We start from the raw sequence: 26,879 nt of genomic DNA on the forward strand, positions 1-26,879 counted from the left end.
GCTGAATCTGGAATGTATTGTGAATGTCTCAGATTGATCCTCTCCCCCATCTTTCTTTTTTTTTTTTAACAACTTTCTTTCCACGTTGAGAATATGATAATGTTGTAAATGTAAAATACAAAGATAGCTTTGTTTGTCTTTACTGATTGAACATCTAAAGTGCTTATTTTAAAGGAACAAATTGAGTTTTAGGTTTTATTGATTTATACCCTCTTCAATCCACAAAGGATCTGAGACAGTGTATAACAAAACTTCAAACTATAAAATGAAATACTAATAGAAAAAATGGAACAAGCGAGTTACACACGAACGTTTTATATTAAGGTCAGGGATAAGGAAAAGGAACATCAGTATGGGAAAAGGGTGGCATAGAGTGGGAGTTTGAGGAAGTGCCTCAAAACCATGACAGTCCTTATTAGCTGTTTATTTTGAACGTCAAAACAACATAAGAGCCATTTCCAGCTATTTTCCTAAAATATGTTTGCTGTCATAATTCTAAGTTGTCCTCACTTGAGTATTTGCCTTAGTTTTTATAAAAGGCAGCATGTTCATAGGGCATCAAGTAAACTGGACCTATGGAACTTTACAAAAAATGCTTTTCCTTTAGATTTTCATGGTAGACGTTGATTTATTCTAAACTAATATGTAGAAAAATACCATTAAAGAAAGCTGTGAAGTGATGATATTGATATTAGAGGAACTTAATGACATTATTTGAGATGTGATGCATTATCATTTACAATTTGAGGTGTATCTTGTCTACTATACATGGCTGTATTCTTAAGTATGTTTAATAATATCTACTTGAGCAAATAATATAGTGAATTATATTTACAAATGCTGCAATCTCAGTAGATAAAATGAGATAGCCTTATTTTGAAATACTGCATTTGAATAATTAAAATACAGCAATGGGAAAGGCTATGTTGTGTGTTCTCACTCTTAAGTAAAAATTCCAGATAAAATATGTTGTTTGAGTGAGTTTATATTAATTTTCCAAATGAATATAAGCTATCTTTCTGATTGAAATAGTATACTTTTTCATTGTAAAAATACATTCAAAATGATGAAAGAAAACCAAGAGTAAAAATCATTAATAATCTCATTTCCCAGAGATCACATTTAACATTTTTCTTGATATTCATCTAGTCTAACTCTAACATGCCTCTCTTTTCAGAAATTGCCCTCCTACGTAGATTCTTCAGAGTCCCTGAATCTTATTTCCTCTTGTTCTATTCTTGTGTAAAGAAAACGTATTTTTGCCATGTCAAATACACAGAGTGGTTCATACACCAGATCGTTGTCTCTGTTCATTATTAACCAAAGGTCCTCGAATTTGTTCAGGTGGTAGGCAATTGGACTTTTTGCTGCACCTTGTAGAATACAATGAAGTATTTACAGGGTTACTTCATTTTAGCAACTGGAGACAATTTTATTAGCTGAAGAAAGAAATTATTTTAAATTGCTTAGAAATGTGGAATTCAATTTTCATACTGCATAAGAGATTAAACCACAAACACAGGCACGCATGCCCACCATGAGAACAAGTTGTCATCCAAACCCAAATGAGCCACCTCACATTGTCTTTGCTAATGAGTATTTGTTTGCGCCTTGTTCAGTCATCCAGAAATGCTCTTTAGCAGGAATAGATGGAAACCAGTTGCACTGACTTCTTGCCATTTTTGAAAATTGGGATGACATTTGCTCATCTCCAGTGATAACATAGTTCCTCAAAGACCACTGACAGCAGGGTAGGACCATACTGTGCAAGTTCTCTCATTTCCCCAGAATATAATTGGTCTGAGGCCAGAAATTTTGGCTCATTTAGAGCAGCAAGGTGCTCTTTTAAAACTCCCTCACCTATTTTGGACTTCATTTCTCTCATACAGTTATGCCTTTTCCAGTCTGATGAACATTTTCCCTGACAGAGCAGACAAGCAGAGGAGCTGGGCATTTCTGCTTTCTGTGTCATCTCTATCCCTCACCTTCCCCTTCTTCCCCAATCAGTGACCCTATCTCTTTCTGGTTCTTCTTTCTCCAAATGAAAGTGAAAAGGCCTTGGATGTTGTTTTTAACATCGTCACAAGTCTTGTTCAATTCCAGGCTCAACTGTTCCTCACTGTTTCTATATTGTTCTTGATAGTATTTGCCCTCAGTTATGCATCTCTTATTTCATCCCATGTTGACACACTTTTAGAATCTGAGCTCGTTTAGGATCCCCTGTGTGGTGGCATGCATCTTGTTAAACACCACACTGCTTTATAAGACCTCTTTGGGATTATTTGCGATTATGTTGTCAAAATTTTATTTTTGAAAGTCTCACAGGCTTCTTGAGCCATTTTCTCTTTCAGAATTTAAGATCATGGGATCACTATGCTTTCCCCCCTTCTTAATCTAAGAAGATTAGATTAATTAATCTTAATTAATCTTAATCTAAAAGATGGATGCCACTTTACTTGTCTTAACAATTGTTCAAATCGATCATAGTATATAGGGATAAAAAAAATAGTATAACATCCCTGATGGTTCATTAAGTCTGTCCCTGTATAACCTGATCAGTCTTCTGAACTCTCTTAAATTCTGTCTGCAAATGACAGAGGTTTGGCAATCAGCCTTTCTTAGTTTTCTTGTATAAGGAACATCTATTGATATATGTGCTTTGTGAAGTGAGAAAGAAGTTAAATTTGTTAGAAATCTTCATTCTTAACGTGGCTAAGGTAGTGTTTAAGTGAGGAGAGATAAGTATTTGAAAGTGATATTATTCTTACTTCTTAATAGAAGTAAAATTTATAAAATATAAAACAGACTTATTTGGGATGGGAGGAAAAGCTTATTCTCATATAAAATTTGAACCTATTTAGTTCTTCATTTCAGTCTCTCAAGACACTTTCACTTAATATTCAGATTCTGCCATTTCATTTATTTTCTATGCTTTCTTGATCTGTATGACTGTAGCAGATAAATAAGGAAGTGTAGAAGGATGTCCCAAGAACTGGGAAACAAAGATATTGTGTTCAATTTAAGTTTGTCAAGTGATTCCACTCGTAAAACCAACACCTCAATTGAAAAAAATAAATAAATATTTCCATTGCTTCATGCCACATTCCAGTCAATTCCTACTCCCTATAGGCACCTGTTATCATTTCTATCACCATAGATTCGTTTTGTCAGTTCTTGAATCCATATAGATGGAATTGTGCAGTATGTGCTATTTTGACCAACATACTACTTTTGAGAGTCATCCATGTTGTGAGTATATCAATAGTTCACTCCTTTTTATTGCTGGTTAATATTCACATTGTATAAATATACCACAATTTGTGTATTCTTCCGTTGATGGACATTCAGGCTGCTTTCAGTTTGGGGATATATGAATAAAGACACTATGAATGTTTGTGTACAAGTCTGTGAGCATATGTTTTCATTTCTTTGGGGTAAATACCTAGGAATAGAGTGGCTGAGTCAAATGTTTAAATTTATAAGATAGCACAAAACACTTTTCTAAAGTGGTTGTGCCGTTTTATACTCCCACCAGTGATGGTGGAGCTGTCCCTTAGCTCTACATCCTACCAATATTTGATCTTAAGAGTCCTTTTAATTTTTGCCATTTTGTGGGATTTGAAGTGGTATCTTGTTGCGGTTTTAATTTGCGTCGCTCTGATGACTGACAATACTGAACATCTTTTCATGTGTTCACTGGCCATTCATGAACAGAGATCATTTGCCTTCTTATTGGGTGAAAGTAATATTTTGAGGTCATTGATATAACTTGGAAACTGGAAATGACAGAGACATTTCCCTGCTTTTTAAAAAATTGTCTCTGAAGACTCCATTGCACAGCAGTGTTGCTGCTTGGACAGCGGTACATTGCCTTTGTAGAAGCCCTGCTCCATGGACATCCCTGTCACTAATATGAAGTGGCAAACATTTTAATTTTCTTTGACTAGTTGCTGAAGATTGTCTCTTCAGAGCCATCACCAGTAACTTGTTGCTTAGAAGCCTACTAGGTGTTTTAAAATACAGAAATATAATCATTATTTTTACCACATGTAATATGCTTATTCATTTAGTTATGTAGCCAACAAACTTTTACTGATTAACGTGGTGGGACACTCAAACATAAAGAAAACAGTGTTCTGGGCTTCCCTGGTGGCACAGTGGTCAAGAATCCGCCTGCCAATGCAGGGGACACGGGTTCGAGCCCTAGGCCAGGAAGATCCCACATGCCGTGCAGCAACTAGAGCCCACGTGCCACAACTACTTAGCCTGCGCTCTAGAGCCCATGAGCCACAACTACTGAAGCCTGTGTGCCACAACTACCAAAGCCCAAGTGCCTAGAGCCCGTGCTCCGCAACAAGAGAAACTACCACAATGAGAAGGCTGTGCACCGCAACGAAGAATAGCCCCCGCTCGCATCAGCTAGAGAAAGACCGGGAGCAGCAACAAAGACGCAAGGCAGCTTAAATAAATAAACAAATAAGGAAGGAAGGGAGGAAACAGTGTCCTTGCACTAAAGAAACTCATAAACTTGCAACCAAAATAAGGATGTTTAATTTTATATGGACTATGAAAGACATCCTACAGTCGATAGGCAGTAGAATTTTGCGGGATAGATGCCTTCTAGTTGAAATTGTATTCGTAAGTGTGATAGTATTTGGGGTGTGTTTTCATTTATCCATTTAACAGACGTCCTTTGAGCACTGCTATGTAGCTGGCACTTTGCTAAGCACTGGAGTGAGAAAACCAGTGATGATTCTGTCTCCCGGAGCTCATAGTCTAATGGACTGAAATGAAAGGATTGCATAAGTAGAAACAAGGGCATTTGTGATGGAGGAAAGAGAATGGCAAAGGTCTAGGGAATGGCCGAGGAATCACTGTGAGTTGTCCATGGATAAAGAAGTGTAGAGTCAATTTGAGAAGCCTAGAAAGGTTTCTCCCAGGATACTATGAGGTTCTGAATGTTACCTAAGCTATTTGGACTTCATTAAACAGGTAATGAGGATTCAGTATGTATGTTTGAGCAGAGAATCAACCACCGGCACTGCCCATCAGGAGGATTAATCTGGAAAGGATATGTATGATGTTTTGGTGTGAGAAGCGATGAAGGAAAATAGTTGGGAGGAACTATTACTAACATGGGTGAAATGTGGTGAACAACCAGCGAGGGAGGGGGAAGTAACAGTGATGGAATCAACTGGGCAGGAGGTGTAACATTTAGGATCAGTAAGACTTGAATTGGGGAAAAGAAAGAAAGGGATGAAACAAAGATGAACTGGCATCCTGGTAACTGGGAGAATACAGATGTCATTCAAATAAAGAGTAAACTCAACAAGAGAAAGCAGTTTCAAAATGATGTTATTGTTGGCTTCAAAATGTTTTCTTTGAGTTTAAGAAACATTTAAAAGTTTAATGTTTTCTTTGACCTCTTTGGGTTTAAGTCAAATGGAAATGTGCCGAAATGCTAAGGAGTGGTTGAGAAGGAAGCTTCACTAGACATAAAAAATTTAGAAAACGTTAACATTTGATAATTGAATCTTTTCCACTACACAAATTAGATGTCTAAGGAAGTGAACAACACCTCTTTTTGTACCTATCTCTGATCTTTTAGGGATTCACATGAGTAATTCCAGAAATTTTAACAGAAGACTTGCTTAAGTCCCCTGGCTGTTTTATTCTTAGGTTCCTCTCATTTGTATATAGTTCAGCAAGATACAAATTGTTGACAGTGTACAAATATGTTAATAACAGAGAGAATCCATGCTTGTGCCTGATTTGTCTGATTTCCAGAGGATGTGCTCAGTCAACAACAGCTACACAATTGTCTTTTATCATCTTCTCATCTAATTCCATGAAGGAGAGGAGCATTGCCATACAACAGATAATGAGTTGGAAAATAAGAAAGCTAACCTCAGAAATTAAGGCTTTAACAAAAAAGGGTAGCTTGTGTTTAATGCCTGTGTAACTTGGCAAGAGGGACATATAAGGCTTAGCGATGCCCAACGTGTGCTTAGAGGTGGATTGTTAGTGGATGTCTTGGGGGTTCTGTAATCTAAGCTAATGTTTAAAATCAATTAATTGATGTTAGACACAGGGATCTGTTTTTATCCCTCTTTATTTCTGGGCCTTTCCATTCTCACGGGCCTGAGAAACTAAACCTTACTTTGATAACTTGTTATTTGTGGTAAGAGATGAGACTTTAGTGAAACACAATTATTTTTTAATGTCTCTCTTCCATACTAGGGTGTTGAATATATTTCAAAATTTTACTTTTAACCTTTCTCAGATGGGAAACCATTCAAGAGTACTGTCATATCTTGCCTAGTTTTATGCTCAATTTATCAGTGAATATTTCTTGAACCAATATTAAGGTAAGCGGTATGCAGCACTGTGTCCAGTGCCTCAGGCTTTGATAATCATAATTACCACAATCTCTGTGTTTCTTCTCCTGATCATCTCCCCAAACCTAGGTACATATATGTATACACACACAATCATATACACAATCACACAAGTAATTGGTCTCTTTTACAGATCATCTCCATAATCTCATTATAATACAGTGTTGTGTATGTAGTTATTTGCTTGCAATTCTCTCTGCCATGAAACTGAGTATTGACAGGAAAATACGAACCTATTTGTCACTGTAAAGGTATCAGATACAAAATAGTAACCTAACTATTTGTTGGAGTGAATCATACTGAAGAGAATACTTACCTGCATTGAACAGTTTACCTATACTAAACAACCATTTAGAGATTATGCCACCGTTAAAGCACATAGAATTCCTTTGAGTACAGAAAAGGAGTTTGTTAAGGGACAAGTTTAATTCCTGATCTCTTATTCATTCTCTCATGAATATATTTTAATTCATCTTTGTCCAGTGATTTTTAGCAGGGGGTGGGTCAAATATAGGGTAAGTAGGTACAAACAGCTTTATGAGAGCGATACTCTATTTTTTTTGAAATGGAGAATTGTACTGCCTCTCAACTTTCTGTATTATGCACATCGTGAGATTGATCTTTTTTCCAGCAGATGAACAGAAAATGTTTCAGTGTAGAGATATAGCAAGGGCCAGTCATGACAACATTACTCCTCTCACTTTGCTGTGTAACAATTTTCATGCAAATATTCAGGGAGTCCCCAAATATGTTTGGATTATGAATGCTACCTTTGAGGTTACCCACAAAGTTTTCAATGAAAATGAAAAGTCCAACCATATTCAGAGCCAAACCCACATCACAAATTTTAGACTTAGCTCTGCCAGTAATGATTGCTGTTATATTTTCAGTCCTAATTTTTCCTCTGGGGTTCAGCCCAGTATTTCCAACGGCCCAGTTGATGTACTTTCCTTCATTCACGTCTCCACTGAATGGCTAAATCCTATCTATCTACCTCCCAAATATCAATTGGTTTCATCAACTTTTCTCTGCTTGTACCACTGACTCCCCAATCCACGCTACTATTTCTCCTCACCTTAACTACACCGATAACTACTTAGGTCTTTCTATTTCCACTCTAGACCTTCTCCAATCCATCCTTCTACTGCGGCCAATGATGAACAACACTTAGCATAGTGCCTGGTCAATAGGAGATGCTCAGTAGATAGTTGTTCAGTCAACAAATGACTCAATGGGTGAAATTATTTGATAAACATGGCAAGTACCAACAGGAACTACAACTTTTCAGAGCCAGTGAGATGAGATAATGAGATTAAGTGATGAGATATCTCACGTTTTTAAAACTATCCTAGTAATTACGTAGAAAGAATTTATGCCTCAAGTCATGTGTTCTATTACCGGGACCACGTAATGAAAGCATGGTCAGAGACGAGAGCCTCCTTTTGATCAGAGAAACGTCAGTTTGTTTTCTTAACAGATCTAAGTAAATGGAGAGAAAAACAGCTCGTAAATATTTCCAGGTAGTTCTCCTGGAGTTCTAATGAATGATTTAGAAGCCAAGAAGGATTGAATAAATCTGTGAACCTGGAGAGGCCTAGCCTTGATTTGAACAAAGTAAAACCTATTAACTTTGCAAAGCTGTGTGCTTTATAACAACAGTTTTCTTTAAAGCAAGGGCCACTGCTCTCAGAGGGCAGTGGAAGGCATGTATGCTCCACCTAAAGGCATTCAAATTATTAAAGTCCTAATGCCAAAACATGTCTGAGGACAGATTTAATTTGCAGCCTTCAGTTTCAGATCCCCAAAGGCAGAGATTTAACATATATACTGTTTTATTCCTTTGGAATCTGCTTGCAATTGAGAAATGCGTGTTTTGGGGGTTTTTTCCCCCCAAGGCATTATTTCTTGGGGAAGGAAGAAAACAAAAGCCTGAGATAATCTGATAAAGCATGTAGTACTTAAAGTACTTTATGATGAATTCATTTGGTATCCACATTAATAGAAGTGATAATAATGAATGTATATATCACTTATGTGGATGAGATAAACACATCCAAAGGAAATTTCATTGTAATTTGATATTAGGTAAATGCCCCATTAAAATAAATCGCTACTGTACATAATTTTCCTTTAGTTCATTGGCAGGATGTTTGCTTTGGAAAAGGAACAGTCTAATTCTAGTTTGAGGAGGAATTCTCATTATTCTTTTATAGCAACCATTATCAGGAGCAGATAGTGAATTGTACCAACGAACACATCTACTACACAGGAAAAAAGAGTACTAGATGAAATCTAACCAGACCCCCTGCTGCCTCCATTTCCTGTAACAAACTAACAAAAACATACATGTTGTTTTAGCATTATTATTAGTGGGACACAATAAATGTTTACTGAAGTGCAAAACAAATGAGACCAGGAGAAATAACAGGCTAAAAAGGTACATTTTATTTTTGATTGATCATTTGTGAAGGCTGCTCCTCTTTGATTTGATTTAGTTGGCAAATCACAAATAAAAGATCTGTAGGTCCTTAGATAAAAGTTGAATCTGAGGTACAGTTCAAGTTTATAGACATTTTATGGTCGAAAGAAGAAAAAACTCCTTCAGTATTACTTAATCCTTAGCTATAAAGTCTAATATAGACATGAACGCTACCAATGAATGACACTAAATAGAAATATTTTATAAATACCTATACAAAGGTGAGGCACTTAGCTCTCTCTCGGCTCTTCAAGGGTCCAGCAGAAGACGAACATTTAAGCTGAGCACTGAGTTTGATCTGCAAAACTTGGGACACTCGAGGAAGCAGAAAGCCATTCTGTTTTACTGGGAGTTGGAGTTAAAGTTGGAATTGGGGAGCAGCAGTAGAGCAGGCTGCAAAGGCAGAGGAGAGAACAGGCTGTAGAGGCCCTTCAGACTTTGCCTGGTAGGCTAGTATTTGGTCTTAATCTTGTAGTAAATATGTAGGCATCACTCTTGATCTCCTCACTCTGGGCTCTGGACCTTGATTCTTGCCTCCTACACCTTTCATTCTTTACTAAAAAATTACCACTTTTCACTTTTTTTAATCCTTCCTATTTTTGTGTTTACTATTTTTTTTTTCACTCTTTCTCCCTCTTTCAAACTGCTGGGTTTCCCCAGTTTTAGCCATCTTTCAATCCTTGTCACTATCCTCATGAGGTGCTCTCACAGGGTCATCAAGTCTTTCATGAGGATAGAATCACCCAGCCCATGAATGGGCTAGGTTGAGTGTGTCCTGTTGCTAAGTCTGCTGTTTTCCTTAAGTATGTGTCCATTTCCTTACAGAAATTCATCATCTAACAAAAGTTGAAAGATATTTTCTGAGCACGTTAAAACCTCTAAAGATGGTCATGACTGTATAGTCTAAGCACTAACATGAGAGACAAACTTGTCCAATTTATCTTTGAGAAAAGGACCAGAAACAATTTTTCAGACTCTAACTTGAGTCCTAGGGACTGACAAAGAGGAACAGTGGCAAAGATAGTACATCATATTTTTTATGAAATTGCACCATAAATTTCTACCTGGCAGTTTCACAGATCTCTAGAGGGTTCATATTATTACATGTTTTCACTTGACCAATGAGTAAACTGAGGCAATGATTAATCTGTCTCAAAATAAAACATTTACAGACTTACCAGTAAATCACAGGATTGGATTTTTGACATATCTGCTTGTTCAGTGAAGGTTTGTTTTTCTCTCGTTTCCCTCAGTCTTTATCTTTTCTCCCAATCACTTTTTGTCGCGTCTATTTTCCTCTTCCACCTAGTTTGTGATATTTTGCCAATCTTTATCTCCTACATAGCTTATCCAATTTGTCATTGTACAATTCCCCATAACTGCTTCTTAGCTTCTTCTTTTTCTTCATTTGTCACATTTTATTTTCCAGGTATTGTGTTTTGATACAGTTTTGGGAAGTTTTACAAATATACTTATTAAACTTACGCAATATTTTCATATAAAATGTACTAGTTTCTTTGTCTCATATTTTTCCCTCTATAAAAATCTATTGATAGCTGTTCCTTCCTTGCCTATAATTCTTCTTCTCTTCCCTCAATTTGACCAGACTTGGAGGACTTAGATATGTGTGTCACTTTCTATAATTTAGGAACATTTCTCAATTTAAAAAGCATACAAGAAGTTAATAATAATGCAGTAACTCTAAAACACGCCCCTTCTGCTCCCGTGCCTGCTCCACGTATTTCTTGCCTACCTTTCTTTAATAGTGTATCTATTTTGTACACCTTTGTTCCCTTTCACGCAGAGATTCTGATTCAGTTGGTTTACAGTGGAATTCTGGACTTTTATATTTTGAAAAGGCTCCCTAGGGGAATCTGATAAGCAGTCATTATTAAGAATGATGCTTTAATATTGGAATCAAAACACAATAAGCTTTCTAACTATGATGAATAACCCGATCAATTTAATTATGATTTTTTCTATCCAAAGCTAAGACTAGATGTTAATTGCCAGAGAAATAGATAAGGATGCCTATGACAACAGAACATTAATATGATATCAAAGCTTGGAAAGTTCACTGGTAGTGAATAATTTAGCACTTAAAATATTTAGAAGCTATAGAATGAAAATTAATTTGTTTTTCACTAAGTGAATAAAGTTGATTGAGGTTTTACATTTAATTTTGTAAGTCAAGTTTTATCTTTGGGCTCAGAGGCTAACTGTGAAACAACATGTACAGGTTTTTACTTCCTGTTTTGATCCATTATTTTGTCGTCTGAAGCTTTATTACTGAAAATTCTCCTCATGTCAATCATACACTATAAATACTTCTCCTGATTACAAAATCTCACACAAATGCAGTACACTATTTAATGAGCTCTTCTTTCACAAAATTTAAAAAAAATCTGAAGGCCCTGACTTGGGACTCTATATAAATGAGATTTGGATCTAACGATTTTAAATTATTGCTTCATTCTTAGCTACTCAGTTCTATCGCTTATCTGGGAACTAGAAATAATAAAACCCTTGTTGATTCTACAATTGGATTGTAAAAGTCACTGTAGCCATCAGCCATGGAGTAGAAGGGCCAAGATCAAAAATACAAAGCAAGGGGGCTGAGAGAAAATTCTGAAGCAGCTTTAGTTTATAGTATTATAACCTAGCCTCAAGAATTCTTTGATTCCTTAACGAAGATCCAGAAGGCATTTACTCTATCATGTTATTACTCAAAGTGTTGTTCCCAGACCAATGATACCAGTATCCCCTTGAAGCTTGTTAGAAGTAGAGAATTTGGGGCCTTCGACAGACCTACTGAATCAGAATCAGCAGTTTAACAAGATCTCTAGGAGATGTGCACATTAAAGTTTGAGACGCAGTGCTATAGTACACATCTGATAGGTGCTCCATGCATTTTTTTTTTTTTTTTTTTTTTTGCGGTACGCTGGCCTCTCACTGCTGTGTCCTCTCCCGTTGCGGAGCACAGGCTCCGGACGCGCAGGCTCAGCGGCCATGGCCCACGGGCCCAGCCGCTCCGCGGCGTGTGGGATCCTCCTGGCCCGGGGCGCGAACACGTGTCCCCTGCATCAGCAGGCGGACTCCCAACCACTGCGCCACCAGGGAAGCCTGCTCCATGCATTTTAAAAAAGTATTTCTAACAGTCATGGGTATTGGACACCATTGGAGATACAAATTAGAGTCATAATCTTTCTCCTCTAACAGCTTCCCCGACTTTGGTGTTTTCGGCAAAGGTTTCCCCATTTCAGGAGTCATTCATGATTGCATGATCCAGCTAGTTCTCCAGCCCTGTTGATTCTGCCTTAACAGTTGATGTTACCCCTTGCCTTTCTGTTTTGGTGCCTTGTCTAAACTCTAGGTTTAGCCCCAATACCTACCTCACAGACTCCTGTCCTAGCTGTTTTACCTGTGTCCCTGCCTTAACATTAGCCTAAACTTTGCCTCAGAATTACCTAGGAACACAGCTCTAGCTCTGACACTCCTGTACTTATGTCATCTTCTGGTTCTCTCCAACGAATTGCAAAGTCTTTAATGAAAAGCAAACTCCTCTCTGCCCAAGCCCAATATTAATCCAGGGCTACACCTCTCCCTAAACTTCCACTCTCATACGTGACAGAGAGCCCAAATGTAGGTCAGATCACAAAAATTGCACACCATAGGCCTTGTCTTCTGCCATCCCCTTCCCCCCTGCCCTGACCCTGCATGTCCCTAAGGCCTACCTATTCTTTCAATTCCAAATCCCCCAAATTATCTCCTTTTCATCCTTCCACTAAGATCCTCCCCCTTCTGATCTATCATTTATTGAGCACCTTGCTTTCTCTATTCTGCTGTATATAGTGTAACAAATTATCCTTCACAAATATGTCTAATCTTGTCAGCTAGATTATACACTGCCTAAAACCTAGAAAATTGTACTTATTTCTTTGAATCTCTAGGTGGTCCAGTGATCAGTATTAATATTAATAATACCTTGGCAATGATGAGAACTCCTTCCTTCCTCCCCTCCTCTCCTCCTCCGCTTCCTTTATTCATAGATTCATGCATTCACTCAGTGGATACTTATTGAAACCCCTCATGAGCCAGATTTTATAGTAAGCATTAGGAACAAGACTGTATATAGGACTCAATCTCTGACCTCAAGGATTTTATGGTATAATCGGAATATAGACACAGTTTGTTATGAATGGGGCTACCTGTTACTGTCTGTTACTACCAATGACTGTCACATGCAACAGTGATCTGAACAGGTGTTAAAGAGTGTGATGCAAGTAAAGTCAACTAGCTGCAAGGAAGTATCACGTGTTTACTAGAGCACATCTCATGCACAAGAGAGTATGGTCGGGAAAGCTTACGAATAGCTCAGTGACTGTGCATAGTTTTATGTTCATTGTGAGGTACTGTGCTCCTGGAATAATGGCCTGTTGTCATTTTTGCGGATTTAGTGAGTCTTTTAACTGCTGAAGATATACTACCAAAAATTCTAGTATTCAAAATAATAATACATGAAAGTAGTAAAAAACAAACAAACAAAGACCCAATACATTTATGTGTAATGAGAATCTAAAGGAGATTTGACCCAATCTTAGAAAACAGGCATTCATTTATTTATTTGGCAAGCATGTAATGGAGTTTGTATGTACTTGGCTCTTGGGACAGAAGGATATAAGAATATTATGTAATTAGAATCACATGTACTGGAAAGTGGTCTGCATAATGACTATCCCATCCATATATAAGGGTCTGTGAGTCCTTTAGATTGAAATATGGCAAATATCTCAAGTTCTTATATTACTTCATTTTCTAATCTTCAGGTTTAGTAATGGGTTGTAATTGCCTTACAAATTCTAGATTACCTTTTTTTAAGTTTTTAATTTTTAATTTTTTTTTCTTGCAGTAAGCGGGCCTTTCACTGTTGTGGCCTCTCCCGTTGCGGAGCACAGGCTCCGGACGCGCAGGCTCAGCAGCCATGGCTCACTGGCCCAGCCACTCCGCGGCATCTGGGATCTACCCGGACCGGGGCACGAACCCATGTCCCCTGCATCTGCAGGCGGACTCTCAACCACTGCGCCACTAGGGAAGCTCTAGATTACCTTTTTTTTTTTAAAAAAAAAAAAAAAGGTAGAGTGCCGTTTTTATTTAACGGTAAAGGGCATTTTTAATACATATTTGGTTGTAACAGTCTTTTTTAAAAGAACTATTTTTCTGACACTCTTAAAATTTCATTTAGGATAAAAAACAAGATATTTAAGCTTGACACCGTCAATGACTCATAAAAATGTTCTGGTGGCTATAGATTATTTTTAAATTTCTCTGTACCTTAGGGATTTCTTGATAGGCTGCCCCTGAGAGCAATTAATTCTCAGTCTTATGTGGTTTTATAATGAAAAATTCATTGATGGAAACAATTTGAAATAAATTTCCTTCTCGTATAGTAATGAATTTTTGTTTAAGTATCTCGAGGCTTTTTTAAAAAATACTCTGGCTACACTATGTTTCTTCTTTTTCACCTCTCATATTGACAGTCTCGAAGAAATCTAAATACTTTCTTCATGTTTAAATTTTACAACACTTCATACAATATTAAACATGGAATATCCTTGTGGGGACAAGAAATCGAATTTGCTCTTGAGAAGGTTTCCAACTAATTGATTTGTAGGACATTATAACATCCTCTAGCTGACAAGCTTTACAAATATAAAAACGAGCTGAACTCTGAGAGGGTGCTTTTTTACTGACACATAAAAGGTGTCTTTCTGTCTTGTATCCTTTGGATATGGGCATGTCAGTTTCATAGAGAAACTTTCACATGGAGCTTTTTTATTTCTTTCTCTCCCAATAGAACTGCATGTGGTAGCACATTGTTTAATCTTTTCTCAAATAAAAGAACATGGGGCTTCATTTTTGTTTTGCCTTTTTGGTATCTCACAGGAACTCCAGGATGGCATCGGGCAGCGGCAAACTGTTGTCAGAGTATTGAATGCAAATGGGGAAGAAATAATTCAGCAGTCCTCAAAAACAGATGCCAGTATTCTACAAGAAAAATTGGGAAGCCTGAATCTGCGGTGGCAGGAGGTCTGCAAACAGCTGGCCGAAAGAAAAAAGAGGTAGGGCGACAGATAAAATAGGAATTCTGAAGTTGTAGCGGAGCTGTTTAAGCTGCCCTTAAAAGAAAAAAAAAAAAAGATTTTGTGAAAGATTATAACCAGGGTGAAAGGCACTAACGTTAAGGAGCCCATCAACAGTTAATAGCAATAGTGAACTTGTTCTTTCTTTTTCTAGAATAATAAAATACGTAGCTGTTGCTAGTTAAATAGGCGGTGCTTTTTGGCTGTTTTAAATTTTGAAGTTTGTTTTAAAAATCACACATGATTATTTAAATATGAATGTCTTCAGTCTATTCCAGCTTAAACAAGCTGAGTCTCAATTATTTTTTAAAGAAGATGAGAAAGGGAAGTTATAAATGACCATTTTGTAGGAAAGACTGCTCTTTGGCTAGATTTTTTTAACAGCTACAAATGTGACTTATGCTGAAAAACATGATAGTCATATTTACCTTTTAGTTCCACTACATTTCTTAGTACATTCTGGAAGGGGGACTTGGGCTGAAAACGTTCAAATCTAGAGAGGAAAACAAAACCTGAGAAAGATTAGTGTTGAATTCAATCATCATTTAACTTTCCCTTGGAATGTATCGAAAGCACAGAAAGCCAAGTGTGTGCTGCTGCAGTTGGAAAACATAGATATTTTTATAAACAGGATTTTGTATTTTGCTTCCAGTTGTTGCGAATGTTTCCTATTTCATAAGGGAGGACTTGGTCGTTTTTTACCAAATGAGACTATTGTTATGAACAATGAAAACTCAGTTCTACTGCCAAGCTCTTGCTTCCTACCTACCATCTACATAATAGGTGGATTTTAATATTCAGAAAGCTAGAACAACTCGCTGATAAGCGTCTTTGGTGAGGATGTGTTAGAAAGATTTTGGAATTACGTTCATTGTCATTGCCCACCTCCTCTGGCCGCCTTTGCTCATGTTGCCATTATTCAGAAAGTAGGTACAATTCATATTGCTGTACAAAGTGAATGCATTAGTTGATCTACACACATGTGCACACACACATACACAAATCTTGCTAAAGTTAAAAAATAATAGCATCATCTAAAAACGTTTTTATTTTAAATCTTGGTTTAGAAAATATTGTTATATATATATAAAAAACAAAATATATATTGTTTTATATATTATATATATAATCATAAAATAAAGATCCAAACTTTGTAGTTAAATCGCTTCCTTGGGAAAGTCATACACTTTTTTTTTTTTCCCAAAATTGAAAACCTTCTATTAAATACACAACTATCCCATTATTTAAATAACTGATATATTTACACTATGGGCAGGTTTAAACCTGTATAACATCATTTCTGCCCCAGACCCAATCTAGTCCAAAATAAGATGTTAAGAAATGGGGAGATTAAGGAAAATTGAATAGCATATATAAGAATATGTTGAATTCATAAAGTGAATTAAATTGATTGGAGGATTATTTTTTCGTTATTGTATACAAGGTATTGTTTCTCATTTTGAAATACCTTACTCATATAATGTTTGAGTAAAGCTTGTTAATATTTTCTGTAACTTCTTACCTGGATTTTTAAATTCTTGTTATTGGTTATTGACTTCTAAATGCAAATTATAACTTATAAATGAAGATAGGGCAATATACGTGTTTCACCAAATAAGCTGTAAAATTTTAGATCTTTCTAAGCTTATACGAAATTGGTGTATGCTGACTCTTGTGAAATACTACACAAACTGTAGGTTAATTACAGCTAGGGATTTGGCTGTAATTGGTTAGAAAAAATTTCTCACATTTAAACATTCTGACCTACATTAACTATTGCACTTTTGTTCCTTAAAAAGTCAAGATCAGCTTCCTTGAGTTTTTTTTTTTTAACTCAGCTTTTAAAGTTGTCTACTTCATGATACATTTAAAAAATAAATGTTAGCATATTTAAGTTTCTACTGAGATCAGTTTTGTGGCACACTCAGGATTTTTGTATCATTTAAATTTTATGAAATGTAAAGTAATAAAATATAAGTGCCATTTCTATACAAACACACAGCTATTTCCAAGCACCCAGTAGCACATAAAGTAAAAATAAGTAAAATAATATTTTATAAAGAATATGTTAACCTAACAGTTGTGGGAGGGCTGTACATGAGACTATTATTAATCACTGTCATGCTTTCAGTGCACCCCAAGCAGAAGTTAGAAGGAGATAGAAGTTATTTATTGAACAGGTGAAAAATAAGATGACTATTCAAGGTGACAACAGTATTCTTAGTTTGCAGTGGGATTTAAATGCGTCTGTTGGAAATCAATAATATTTCTTAGTCCATGTACACAAATGAAAAAAAGTGTATAATTTAAGCAGTTAAAGTCTACAAAAATTATTTGTAGCTTTATAGCTACATAATTTTAAACATTTCTCTTTGAAAATGTAAGCTATCCGAAATATGAGAAGAAAATTCTCAGAAAATTTCAAATAGCAGTGGACATCCATTAAGGTTAGTCTGTGTTGGAAGTAAATGAAGTATAAAATAGTCAATTAGCTGTGCAATTTAATATAGAAAATTTACTGTTGCCTCAATTACGAAGCTGAGGAACTGGATAACATCTGTAGGTTTAAGCATCATAGTAATGAGTTTAATGATGGCTTAGCCACCACAAAGGTCTTTGCAAATGAAGAAGATGCAAATGAAAACCTATTGACCATAAAGGGAAGTCATAGGTTAAAACAAAGCAAGCCTGTATATGAAGACTCTTAAGCCTCGGTCCACTGATAGAATTCAAGGGGCGCCATGAGCTTGAATGGGGGGAAATACCTCTTTGTTTTCACTAACCTCTTAACTGAAGTTGAGCATCCCCTTGCATTTTGAATATAGGCAACAAACCAGAGCAATGCTAGCAGTATCTGTGAAATCACAGATGTTCTCCTATCTCATTAGAGTTGTTACATATATCTCAAAATATGGTTCATGCTTATCACTGCTTCAAAACTGCAGTAGTTATTAGATCTACACAGTATCTTATTAATGTGTTAATAATAAACAAGCAAGCATTACTTTATCACAAATTTGTGTTTCTAATAGTTTTGAAACTATTTCAATACAATTGGCTTCCTTTGGAGTCCTATGTATTTTATATTCTGGATTTAAAAACATTATTCTGAGAAGTCTCAGGCTTCACCAGATTGCTGAAGGGGTCCATAACATTAAAACAACAACAACAACAACACTATTTCTAGTCAGCGTTCGTTTAATCGGCCCAGACCTCATTCTCATATATTGGGTTGGCCGGAAAGGTCGTTTGGAAAAACCCGAACGAACTTTTTGGCCAACCCAGTACCATGGTTTTACTCCTTTTTGATGGTGTAGTCACCATCCCCAAACATTCATTTATTTTATCCTGGAGTTTTCCAGGAGATGTACCAGTCAAGGGAATGTAGGTGGGCAGGTCTTCAAGCAATGGGTTGCTGACAACATAAGAAACTGTATTTTACTTAGAATAATGTCAGTTTATGAAAGATTGAATGAAAGAGGCAGGCAGCATAATGGGAGGTGCAATCCCTAAATTGAGGAATCTCTGAATCATTGCCCATAGCAGTAAAAAATGACCTTAAGAGATTCTCTCTCTTTTCTTTTGACGAATGTATTACTTCCTCCATTTCACAGATAAGACAAAAATTGTACTAACATATATTGAGGAATAACAACTTTAATTTAAATTTTACTGGATTGAAAATATTGCTTGAATTTTTTCTTTTCCAACATTTTTTAGTGAAAAATTTCAAGCATATAGAAAAGTTGAAAAAAAGTAGCATAATGAATAACCATATACCCTCCTCTCCTCCTCCTACATTTCTAGATTCAACAATTAACATTTCACCATATACGCTTTTTCTTTCTCTTTCTCTCTACCTCCCCAGTATCTGCCTTTATGTAATATAGGAAATAACATACGCACACAAATTTTTGTTGTTTTAACAATTGCATGTAAATTATAAACTCTCTTATACTTAACCACTAAATACTTCAGCATGCATCTCCTTAGAATAATGACATGCCATATATAACTGTGAGTGTTTATCATACTCAAGAAAATTGAAAATAACACCATATTTTTAATGTCGTGTCCATGCATTTTTTCAAATTAGGGTTTTCTCCAGATATATGCCCAGGAGTGGGATTGCTAGATTATATGGTAACTCTTTTTAGTTTTTTTAAGGAACCTCCATACTGTTCTCCATAGTGACTGCACCAATTTACATTGCCACCAACAGTGTAGGAGGGTTCCTTTTTCTCCACACCTTCTTCAGCATTTATTATTTGTAGACTTTTTGATGAGGGCCATTCTCATTGGTGTGAGGTGATACTTTGTTGTAGTTTTGATTTGCATTTCTCTAATAATTAGCAATGTTGAGCACCTTTTCATGTGCCTCTTGGCCATCTGTATGTCTTCTTTGGAGAAAAGTCTGTTTAGGTCTTCTGCCCATTTTTGGATTGGGTCGTTTGTTTGTTGGTTTGTTCGTTTTTGCGGTACGCGGGCCTCTCACTGTTGTGGCCTCTCCCCTTGCGGAGCACAGGCTCCGGACGCGCAGGCTCAGCAGCCATGGCTTGCGGGCCCAGCCGCTCCGCGGCATGTGGGATCTTCCCAGACCAGGGAACGAACCCGTGTCCCCTGCATCGGCAGGCGGACTCTCAACCGCTGCGCCACCAGGGAAGCCCGGGGTGTTTGCTTTTTTTATATTAAGTCATATGAGTTGTTTGTATATTTTGGAGATTAATCCCTTGTCAGTAGCATCATTTGCAAATATTTTCTCCAAGTCCATAGGTTGTCTTTTCATCTCATTTATGGTTTCCTTTGCTGTGCAAAAGCTTTTAATTAGGTCCTATTAGTTTATTTTTGTTTCTCTAGGAGACAGATCCAAAAACATATCACTGCAATTTATGTCAAAGAGTGTTCTGCCTATGTTTTCCTCCAGGAGTTTTATAGTGTCCAGTCGTACATTTAGGTCTTTAATCCATTTTGAGTTTATTTTTGCATATGATGTTAGAGAATATTCTAATTTCATTCTTTTACATGTAGCTGTCCAGTTTTCCATGCACCACTTATTGAAGCAACTGTCTTTTCTCCATTGTTTATTCTTGCCTCCTTTGTCGTAGATTAATTGACCGTAAGTGTGTGGATTAATTTCTGGGCTTTATATCCTTTTCCTTTGGTCTATATGTCTGTTTTTGTGCCAGCACCATATCATTTTGATGACTGGAGCTTTGTAGTATAGCCTGAAGTCAGGGAGCCTGATTCTTCCAGCTCCATTCTGCTTTCTCAAGATTGTTTTGGCTATTCATGGTTGTTTGTGTTTCCACACAAATTTAAGGTTTTTTTCTTCCAGTTCTGTGAAAACTGCCATTAGTAATTCGATAGGGATTGCACTGAATATGTAGATTGCCTTGGGTAGTATGGTCATTTTAACAATACTGATTCTTCCTATCCCAGAACACAGTATATCTTCCCTTCTGTTTGTGTGGTCTTCAATTTCTTTCATCAATGTCTTATAGTTTTTGGAGTACAGGTCATTTGCCTCCTTAAATAAGTTTATTCCCAGGTATTTCATTCTTTTTGATGCAATGATAAATGAGATTGTTTCCTTAATTTCTCTTTCTGATATTTCATTGTTAGTATATAGAAATGAAATAGATTTATGTTTATCAATTTTGTATCCAGCAAATTGACTGAATTTATTGATGAGCTCTAATAGTTTCTGGTAGCATCTTTAGGATTTTCTGTGTGTGGTATCATGTCATCTGCAAACAATGACAGTTTTACTTCTTTTCCAATTTCGATTCCATTTACCTTCTATTTTCTGTATTTCTTTTAAACTGGAAGTTGGGTCTAGATGAAACTTGAAAAGATACAAGTCAAATGTTTTTGGCAAGAATACTTCATATAGGATGCTATGTAATTTTTATCACATCAGGAGATACATAATATGAGGTATTCTCAGTCTAAATGCTGCTAAGTTTGATCACTTGCTTAAGGTGGCAACCATTAGATATTGAGTTGTAAAGTAATATATTTTTATTTGAAATTAGTAAGTCATCTGATGGCTTTAATACCCATTGATGATCCTTCCCTGGCCCAATTGTTACACTGGGGACTCAAAATTATGATTTTCCTAGTTCTGACATGAATCCTACAAACTGATTTCTTCTATTAAAAAAAAGAAAACACTTCCTTTTTTTCTCTCTTTGATCTCAATATGGACTTACGGATTCTGATTTAGTCAGTATGTTGTAATGAATTAGTTATCATTCTTGCTGATCCTCACCTCTACCAAATTTAACCAGTGGGAACCCGTTCAAGCTTTCTGCTTAAATGTCCCAGGTTCACCTTGTATTTTCCCTGCCCCAGGTATGGAATCTACCATTCTCTAAGGACCTCTGATTTCCTTCACTGGAGAATGTTATATAGAAGCCAAGACCCGGGCAGTAACACCTTCTCAAAGGAATACTGGCACCTTTCTGGCAAGCAGTACTAGGGGAAAAAATGTTTTCATGTTACTTTTGCAAGGATGCAAACATCTCTATCAATCAGAATACATCAAAATCCAAAGTAAGGCTAAGCATATTAAAAAGTTCTTATTGTGTTAGACTTCATGTAAAAGCAGTAACTTCTTATTCATTTCAGTGCCTCTACTGCTGAATTTTTGAACCAAAGTTTACCTGTATATAATCTATGCTAGTTTACCAAGCAAATTAATGGTGTAAATAAGCTAATGGGAGGCATTCCTGAATGTAGTTAAGGGAAGAAATTGTTTTTTAAAGACCTTAGCTCACTGTTTGCATGCAAATAGATGCTGTTAATTAGAAATGAGCCTTATCTAATTCATTAAAATAGGCCTAGTAGGACCTCTTCTTGAAAATCTCCATTAGCAATTCATATTACTCTATGCACCCTTTGTAAGACAACTGTTTTTTCTTAAGTCTTCTTCAATTTTGGCTTCTCACTAATTCAGATGTCCCTAACAAAATAGTCTTCAGATAGCACTGTTTTCTACAAAATAAAAACCAAAATTTTACTATAATTCACAAGTCTCTTTGTAGTGTAGGCCATATTTTAAATGTAGCCAACATATGCGTGTAAACCAGTGCTAAAAGCCTTTTCACACATTCAGCATTGGCCCCCCAGGATCCCTCCAGCCCTGCCTCTAGTCCACTTGTTTATACCTGAACTTCCCTGGTGTCTTATCACCAGTTTTAACCCTGATTCTTAATCCAGCCCGGAGTTTGCCGACTGAGTGCCCATAAGCTGAATCTAGCTTGGAAAGCGTGTGGTCTTTTTACATAGGCACTGTTATGAAATAATTTGTCAACACTTAAAAATTGAGAGTCTTCATATTTTAAAAAAATAGGATTTTTGTCTCGTTTTGAAACCTTAGATCTGGCCACTAGGCACTCATTCCGACGTTCTCTCAAGGCATGATCAGTTGCAACAAAGTAACAGATGTCTCTTGCTGCTCAAAGTGTGGTCTCTGGACCAGAGCACAGACATCACCCAGGAGTTGCTAAGAAATGCAGAATCTAATAAATCGTAGTCAGCATTTTAACAAGATTCCCAGGTGATTCATGTCCATCTTAAAGTTTGAGCAGCACTGGTTTGGGCAAGCAAGCCTTCTCTTCAGTTTGCCACAGTTGTTCCACCTCAGTCGTTTATATTAATTGCTTTCCCATAGACATTTGACTTAATAATACATTATATAGACCCTTATATACTGATGATGATGATGATGATGGTGGTGGTGGTGGTGACAGCACTTAATATTGCCAGGAGCGGTTCCAAGTGCTTTACATAGCTCATGTAATCCTCATAACATCTCTGTTCTTATTTCCATGTCTACAGAAGGGCAATTGGAGCACAGACTGCTGAAGTTCTTTGCCCCAGATCACATAATTAGCAAGTGTTTGAACCAGGATATAAGCCCAAATAGTCCTAAGTCTCGCGTTGTTATTCTAGATCCGATTTTACATTACTTAGCTTGGACCTTTAGTATTCTCTAAGATATACTTCTGTCGACTAAAAAAATATATATACAACCTAAAAGTTAAGAGTTATGTTTTATTCGGCAGACATACTGAGGCCTTCAAGCCTGGGAGGCAGCATCTCAAGTAACCCTGAGAAAACTGCTCCAAGGAGGTGAGGCGAGAGGGGAGCTAGGATACTAGGAGTTTTGCAACAAAGGGCAGGTAGTCTGAAAGTCAAAAGATTATTGTTCATTAAAGAAAACCAGATATCTCAGGTTAAGGAATTTAGCACTTCTCTTCCTATGGGAAGATGCAAGAGTCTGGGCTCACTGAAATCATTCGTTTGATATGCACCCCAGCTGTCTCAGGCCAGTATCCTGTCTTTTCACATCCTGAGTTTCCTCAGGGCTCACCGTCAGGCGTAGCTGCAGTCTTATGGCTGCTAGGTGGCAGGTATTCTTTGTTTCCTTCCTGAGTTCCCTCAGGACTCACTGGTGGAGGGCTGCAATCTCTGAGGACCGTGACATCCTTTGTTTACTGATATGGCAAGAAATATTTTATTTCTCACTTACAGTTTCTGCCCACCAGACTCTCACTTACCAAGCCCATTCCCTTACCTGGCCATGCTCAGTAGCAAGTGAATAGTACATGAAATCTGTTCTGACCTATCTTTGCAAGCATGTTATCTGCCATTTTCACCATTTCAGCTGGTGTCTAAAGCATAAAATGACCTGAAGTGTTCTGTCATTCAGCTTTTGCAAAAGCCATTTACTTTTGTGTTAAATTGCCTTTCCTCTTAATTTTTGTTCAAAATCCTACCCATGCTCCAGAAGCCAACTGAAGTGCTATTTCCTCAATGAATGTTACCTGCTCTTCTCAAGCAGAAGTATTTTGCTCTCAAGTTCTTCTTGCTCCTTTTCATAACACTCACATAACATTTTACATATCTATTATATATCATATGTACATATATTTTATTTCCCCAGCAAGATTGAAAGCTTCATGAGGGCAAGGCGACATCTTACTCTCCTCTCTATAACCCACAATACTTAGCAGAAAATCTAGTACATGTGGATGACCAAAAACTATTTTCTCAATTTAAATAGTAAAAATTTCTATCCAAATTTTTCAATTCAAATTGTCAATTTTTCAATTCAAATTAAGCTAGGCATTTAAGTCTTTACACTTGACATTGTTACATAGGTTAAAAATAGATCTACAGAGCCAGAACAATTTTTTTAATGTTTTTATAATATCACATTTCCATGGATACATTTTTAGTTCTGAAAATTGGACTTGATCAGCTTTAATATTAAAAATGGAAGAAGTTGGGTTAATAACGCATAGTTTAGGTGTTCTCCAGAGTTTAATACTCTTAAGAGAAAATGACTTCAATTCCCATAGTTATTTACACCAAAAAGAAGGTCTTTGATTCAAGCACTTTGTACATTTGTTTGTGTCAGTCTTACTGGATCACAACTAGTAAATTCTAGTGATCTAAGTAGGAATTAGACTTGAAATTAGGTATTTTACCCTCATCCAACCTGTAACCAGAAGATATTTTAGATGCAATCCATATCGCCAAAGATCTGTTTTTAGATTGATCAGAGAGGATCATACCGATGTTATCCACAGGTGTCTATGGAAAAGCTCATCTCTTCCCATCTGTTCTCTGATGACTCTTGAAAAGCTTTCAAGGGCATTCATAATTCTTCATCAAAAGACTATGAAAAATTAGCTTCATAGCTAATCCTTTTAGGTCCTATTTTCTTCTTTGAAACTTGGTAAATTCTAGTGAAACTGACTAGCTAGATCCAAACATGCTGTCACATTGGCTGGTACAGACAATATCACTCTCTATAGATACACAAGTGAATGCATACTCTGTATGGTCTTGTATCAACTTTTATGGGGCTGGGAAGGTGGGAGTTGAAGTAGGGAGGATGATCTCTGGCATGGGCCTTGTAGGTTGGCAGGAGTCAAATGAAGAATGAATGGACAGACCAGAGAGGAAACGTGATAGGAGCAAAATCAATGAAACAAAGAGTGGATACGTTGAAGGACTACATGCAGTTCAGTATAGATATGCTCTCTTAAATCTCCATTTACTTTACTCATTTACCTATTCTAAGCTCTTCATTCTATTTATAAAACCAACAGCCCAATTCCTATTCCAAACTGAATGCTGGATATTAGTAACTTACAGATGTTTTTAAAAGTTTTTCAGGTGGACTTCCTGAAACCACCTTGCCTCCCACCACTTGAGAGTATGATTTCTAAGAGGCAACCGTGTGCTGTTCCCAACCCATTTATGCAAGTTATTCTTATTTTTAGAATTTTCTTATTCAACTAAATATTATATAAACTAATAAAATTGGAATGCAGAGAGAAAGAAAATTGTGGTTTCTATTAAAACTAAGTTGAATGCTTTGGAAGACTGATTAGCAAATAATACTGTTCAATTAGATGTGGATGAAGCAACTATTTAAAATTGGGGGTAGAGGGTAGAAACCACAAAAATCTGGAAGGATTTTGCATTTAGATTTTTTTCCAGTGTCTCTAAATCTTACTCTAAAGAAATCAAAACTAAAAGTCATAGATTATGCAGTCTAGGAGTGTTTTATACAAGAAAGGATATGCTGAATTTCACCCAGTTCCCCCATACCAAATGAGTAGTGAGTTAATGATCATTTTTATGTTCTAGGTGAACATAAAATGTTTAAATATGCATAAACGACTTCATATAATCCGTCCAGCTTAACAATATTGTTCCAAAACCTGCCTATCCAGTCATCCCAATCAAGTTTAATAAGAGGATTTCTCTTGTTTGTCTAAAGGACAAAGTGTGGTGTGGTACTAAATAGAGCAGTCAAGATGGACCAGGTCATAAAAGATTTTATATCTCAAAAAACTTCTTTCTGGGATGGCACAGAAGAACATGGGGAGGTTTTTCAATGGATGAGATTTGGAACCATATAGGCCCCTCTGATAGTTGAGCTCAGGGTGAAATGAAGAGGGTGAGACTGGCAGCTGGGTGACTCAAGTTAAGTAGTTTTGTAGTATTTCAGATTAAGGACAATGAGTGTCTGAGCAAAATAAATCTTATAAAGGTAAGACACATTCAAGATACTCAGTAGAAGAAAGTAAAATAACTTGGTAATTGATTAGATGAGAGGGTTGGGAGCTTGAAGGATTCTAGGAGAACCTCCTTCCCCAGATTTCTGGCTTGGAGAATTGGCCGAATATAGTGCTGTTAGTTATGAGAGGAAATACAAGGGGCCGTACGCAGATGGAAAGAAGGCAAATCAGACATAAAGACGTCAACTTGGGATATGGTAGGTTTGAGGGGCCTGTGGAACAATTAAAACAAGGTAGTCAGAAAACATGCATTTGGATGTGCAAGGCTGAATGAAGGCACTGAGCCTTTTTCTTCTCAGTGAAGCCATGGTAGCAATCCCCAGTCAACTAACCGCTTCTCAATGAGATCCCTTTCTCATTTCATTTACTCACTAGCTGGTAAACAAAAGAGAGTTCCCAGAGTACGTATTAACCAATAAACACTGCTGTGGAGAAAGGGTTCAGGTGTTAGGAAGCTACTGTGGCAGATGAATACTAGTGGTGACTAATTGACTGAAGTAATTAATACCTGTGATCTCTATGGGGTCACACACTACCACCCTTAACTCACAAATCAGAAGCGCTGGTAGACAAAATATGGGAGACAGACCAGGAGAACATATTCATCACAACATACAAAAAAATAAGCTCAAAGTTCTCATCCTACTAATCGCAGATCAGAAATGGCCTCTGGGTATGTTTGGGACACCCTGGTGAAAGCGAGGTTGTCTACACCATATTTAAAGCATGGATACATCATTCAATGAAATGCAGACGGTCA

General features: G+C 36.7%; 1 protein-coding gene across 1 annotated transcript in view; it reads left to right on the forward strand.

The window, feature by feature from the left end:
• DMD (dystrophin) overlaps nt 1–26,879 on the forward strand; it is a 2,243,521-nt gene that overhangs the window by 1,351,737 nt on the left and 864,905 nt on the right. The window contains exon 45 of the mRNA XM_060293058.2: nt 14,821–14,996. Coding sequence (XP_060149041.1) covers nt 14,821–14,996 — 176 coding nt within the window. The remainder of the gene's footprint in view (nt 1–14,820; nt 14,997–26,879) is intronic.

The sequence above is a fragment of the Globicephala melas genome, chromosome X (genome assembly GCF_963455315.2).
Source record: "Globicephala melas chromosome X, mGloMel1.2, whole genome shotgun sequence".
Taxonomy (NCBI): domain Eukaryota; kingdom Metazoa; phylum Chordata; class Mammalia; order Artiodactyla; family Delphinidae; genus Globicephala; species Globicephala melas.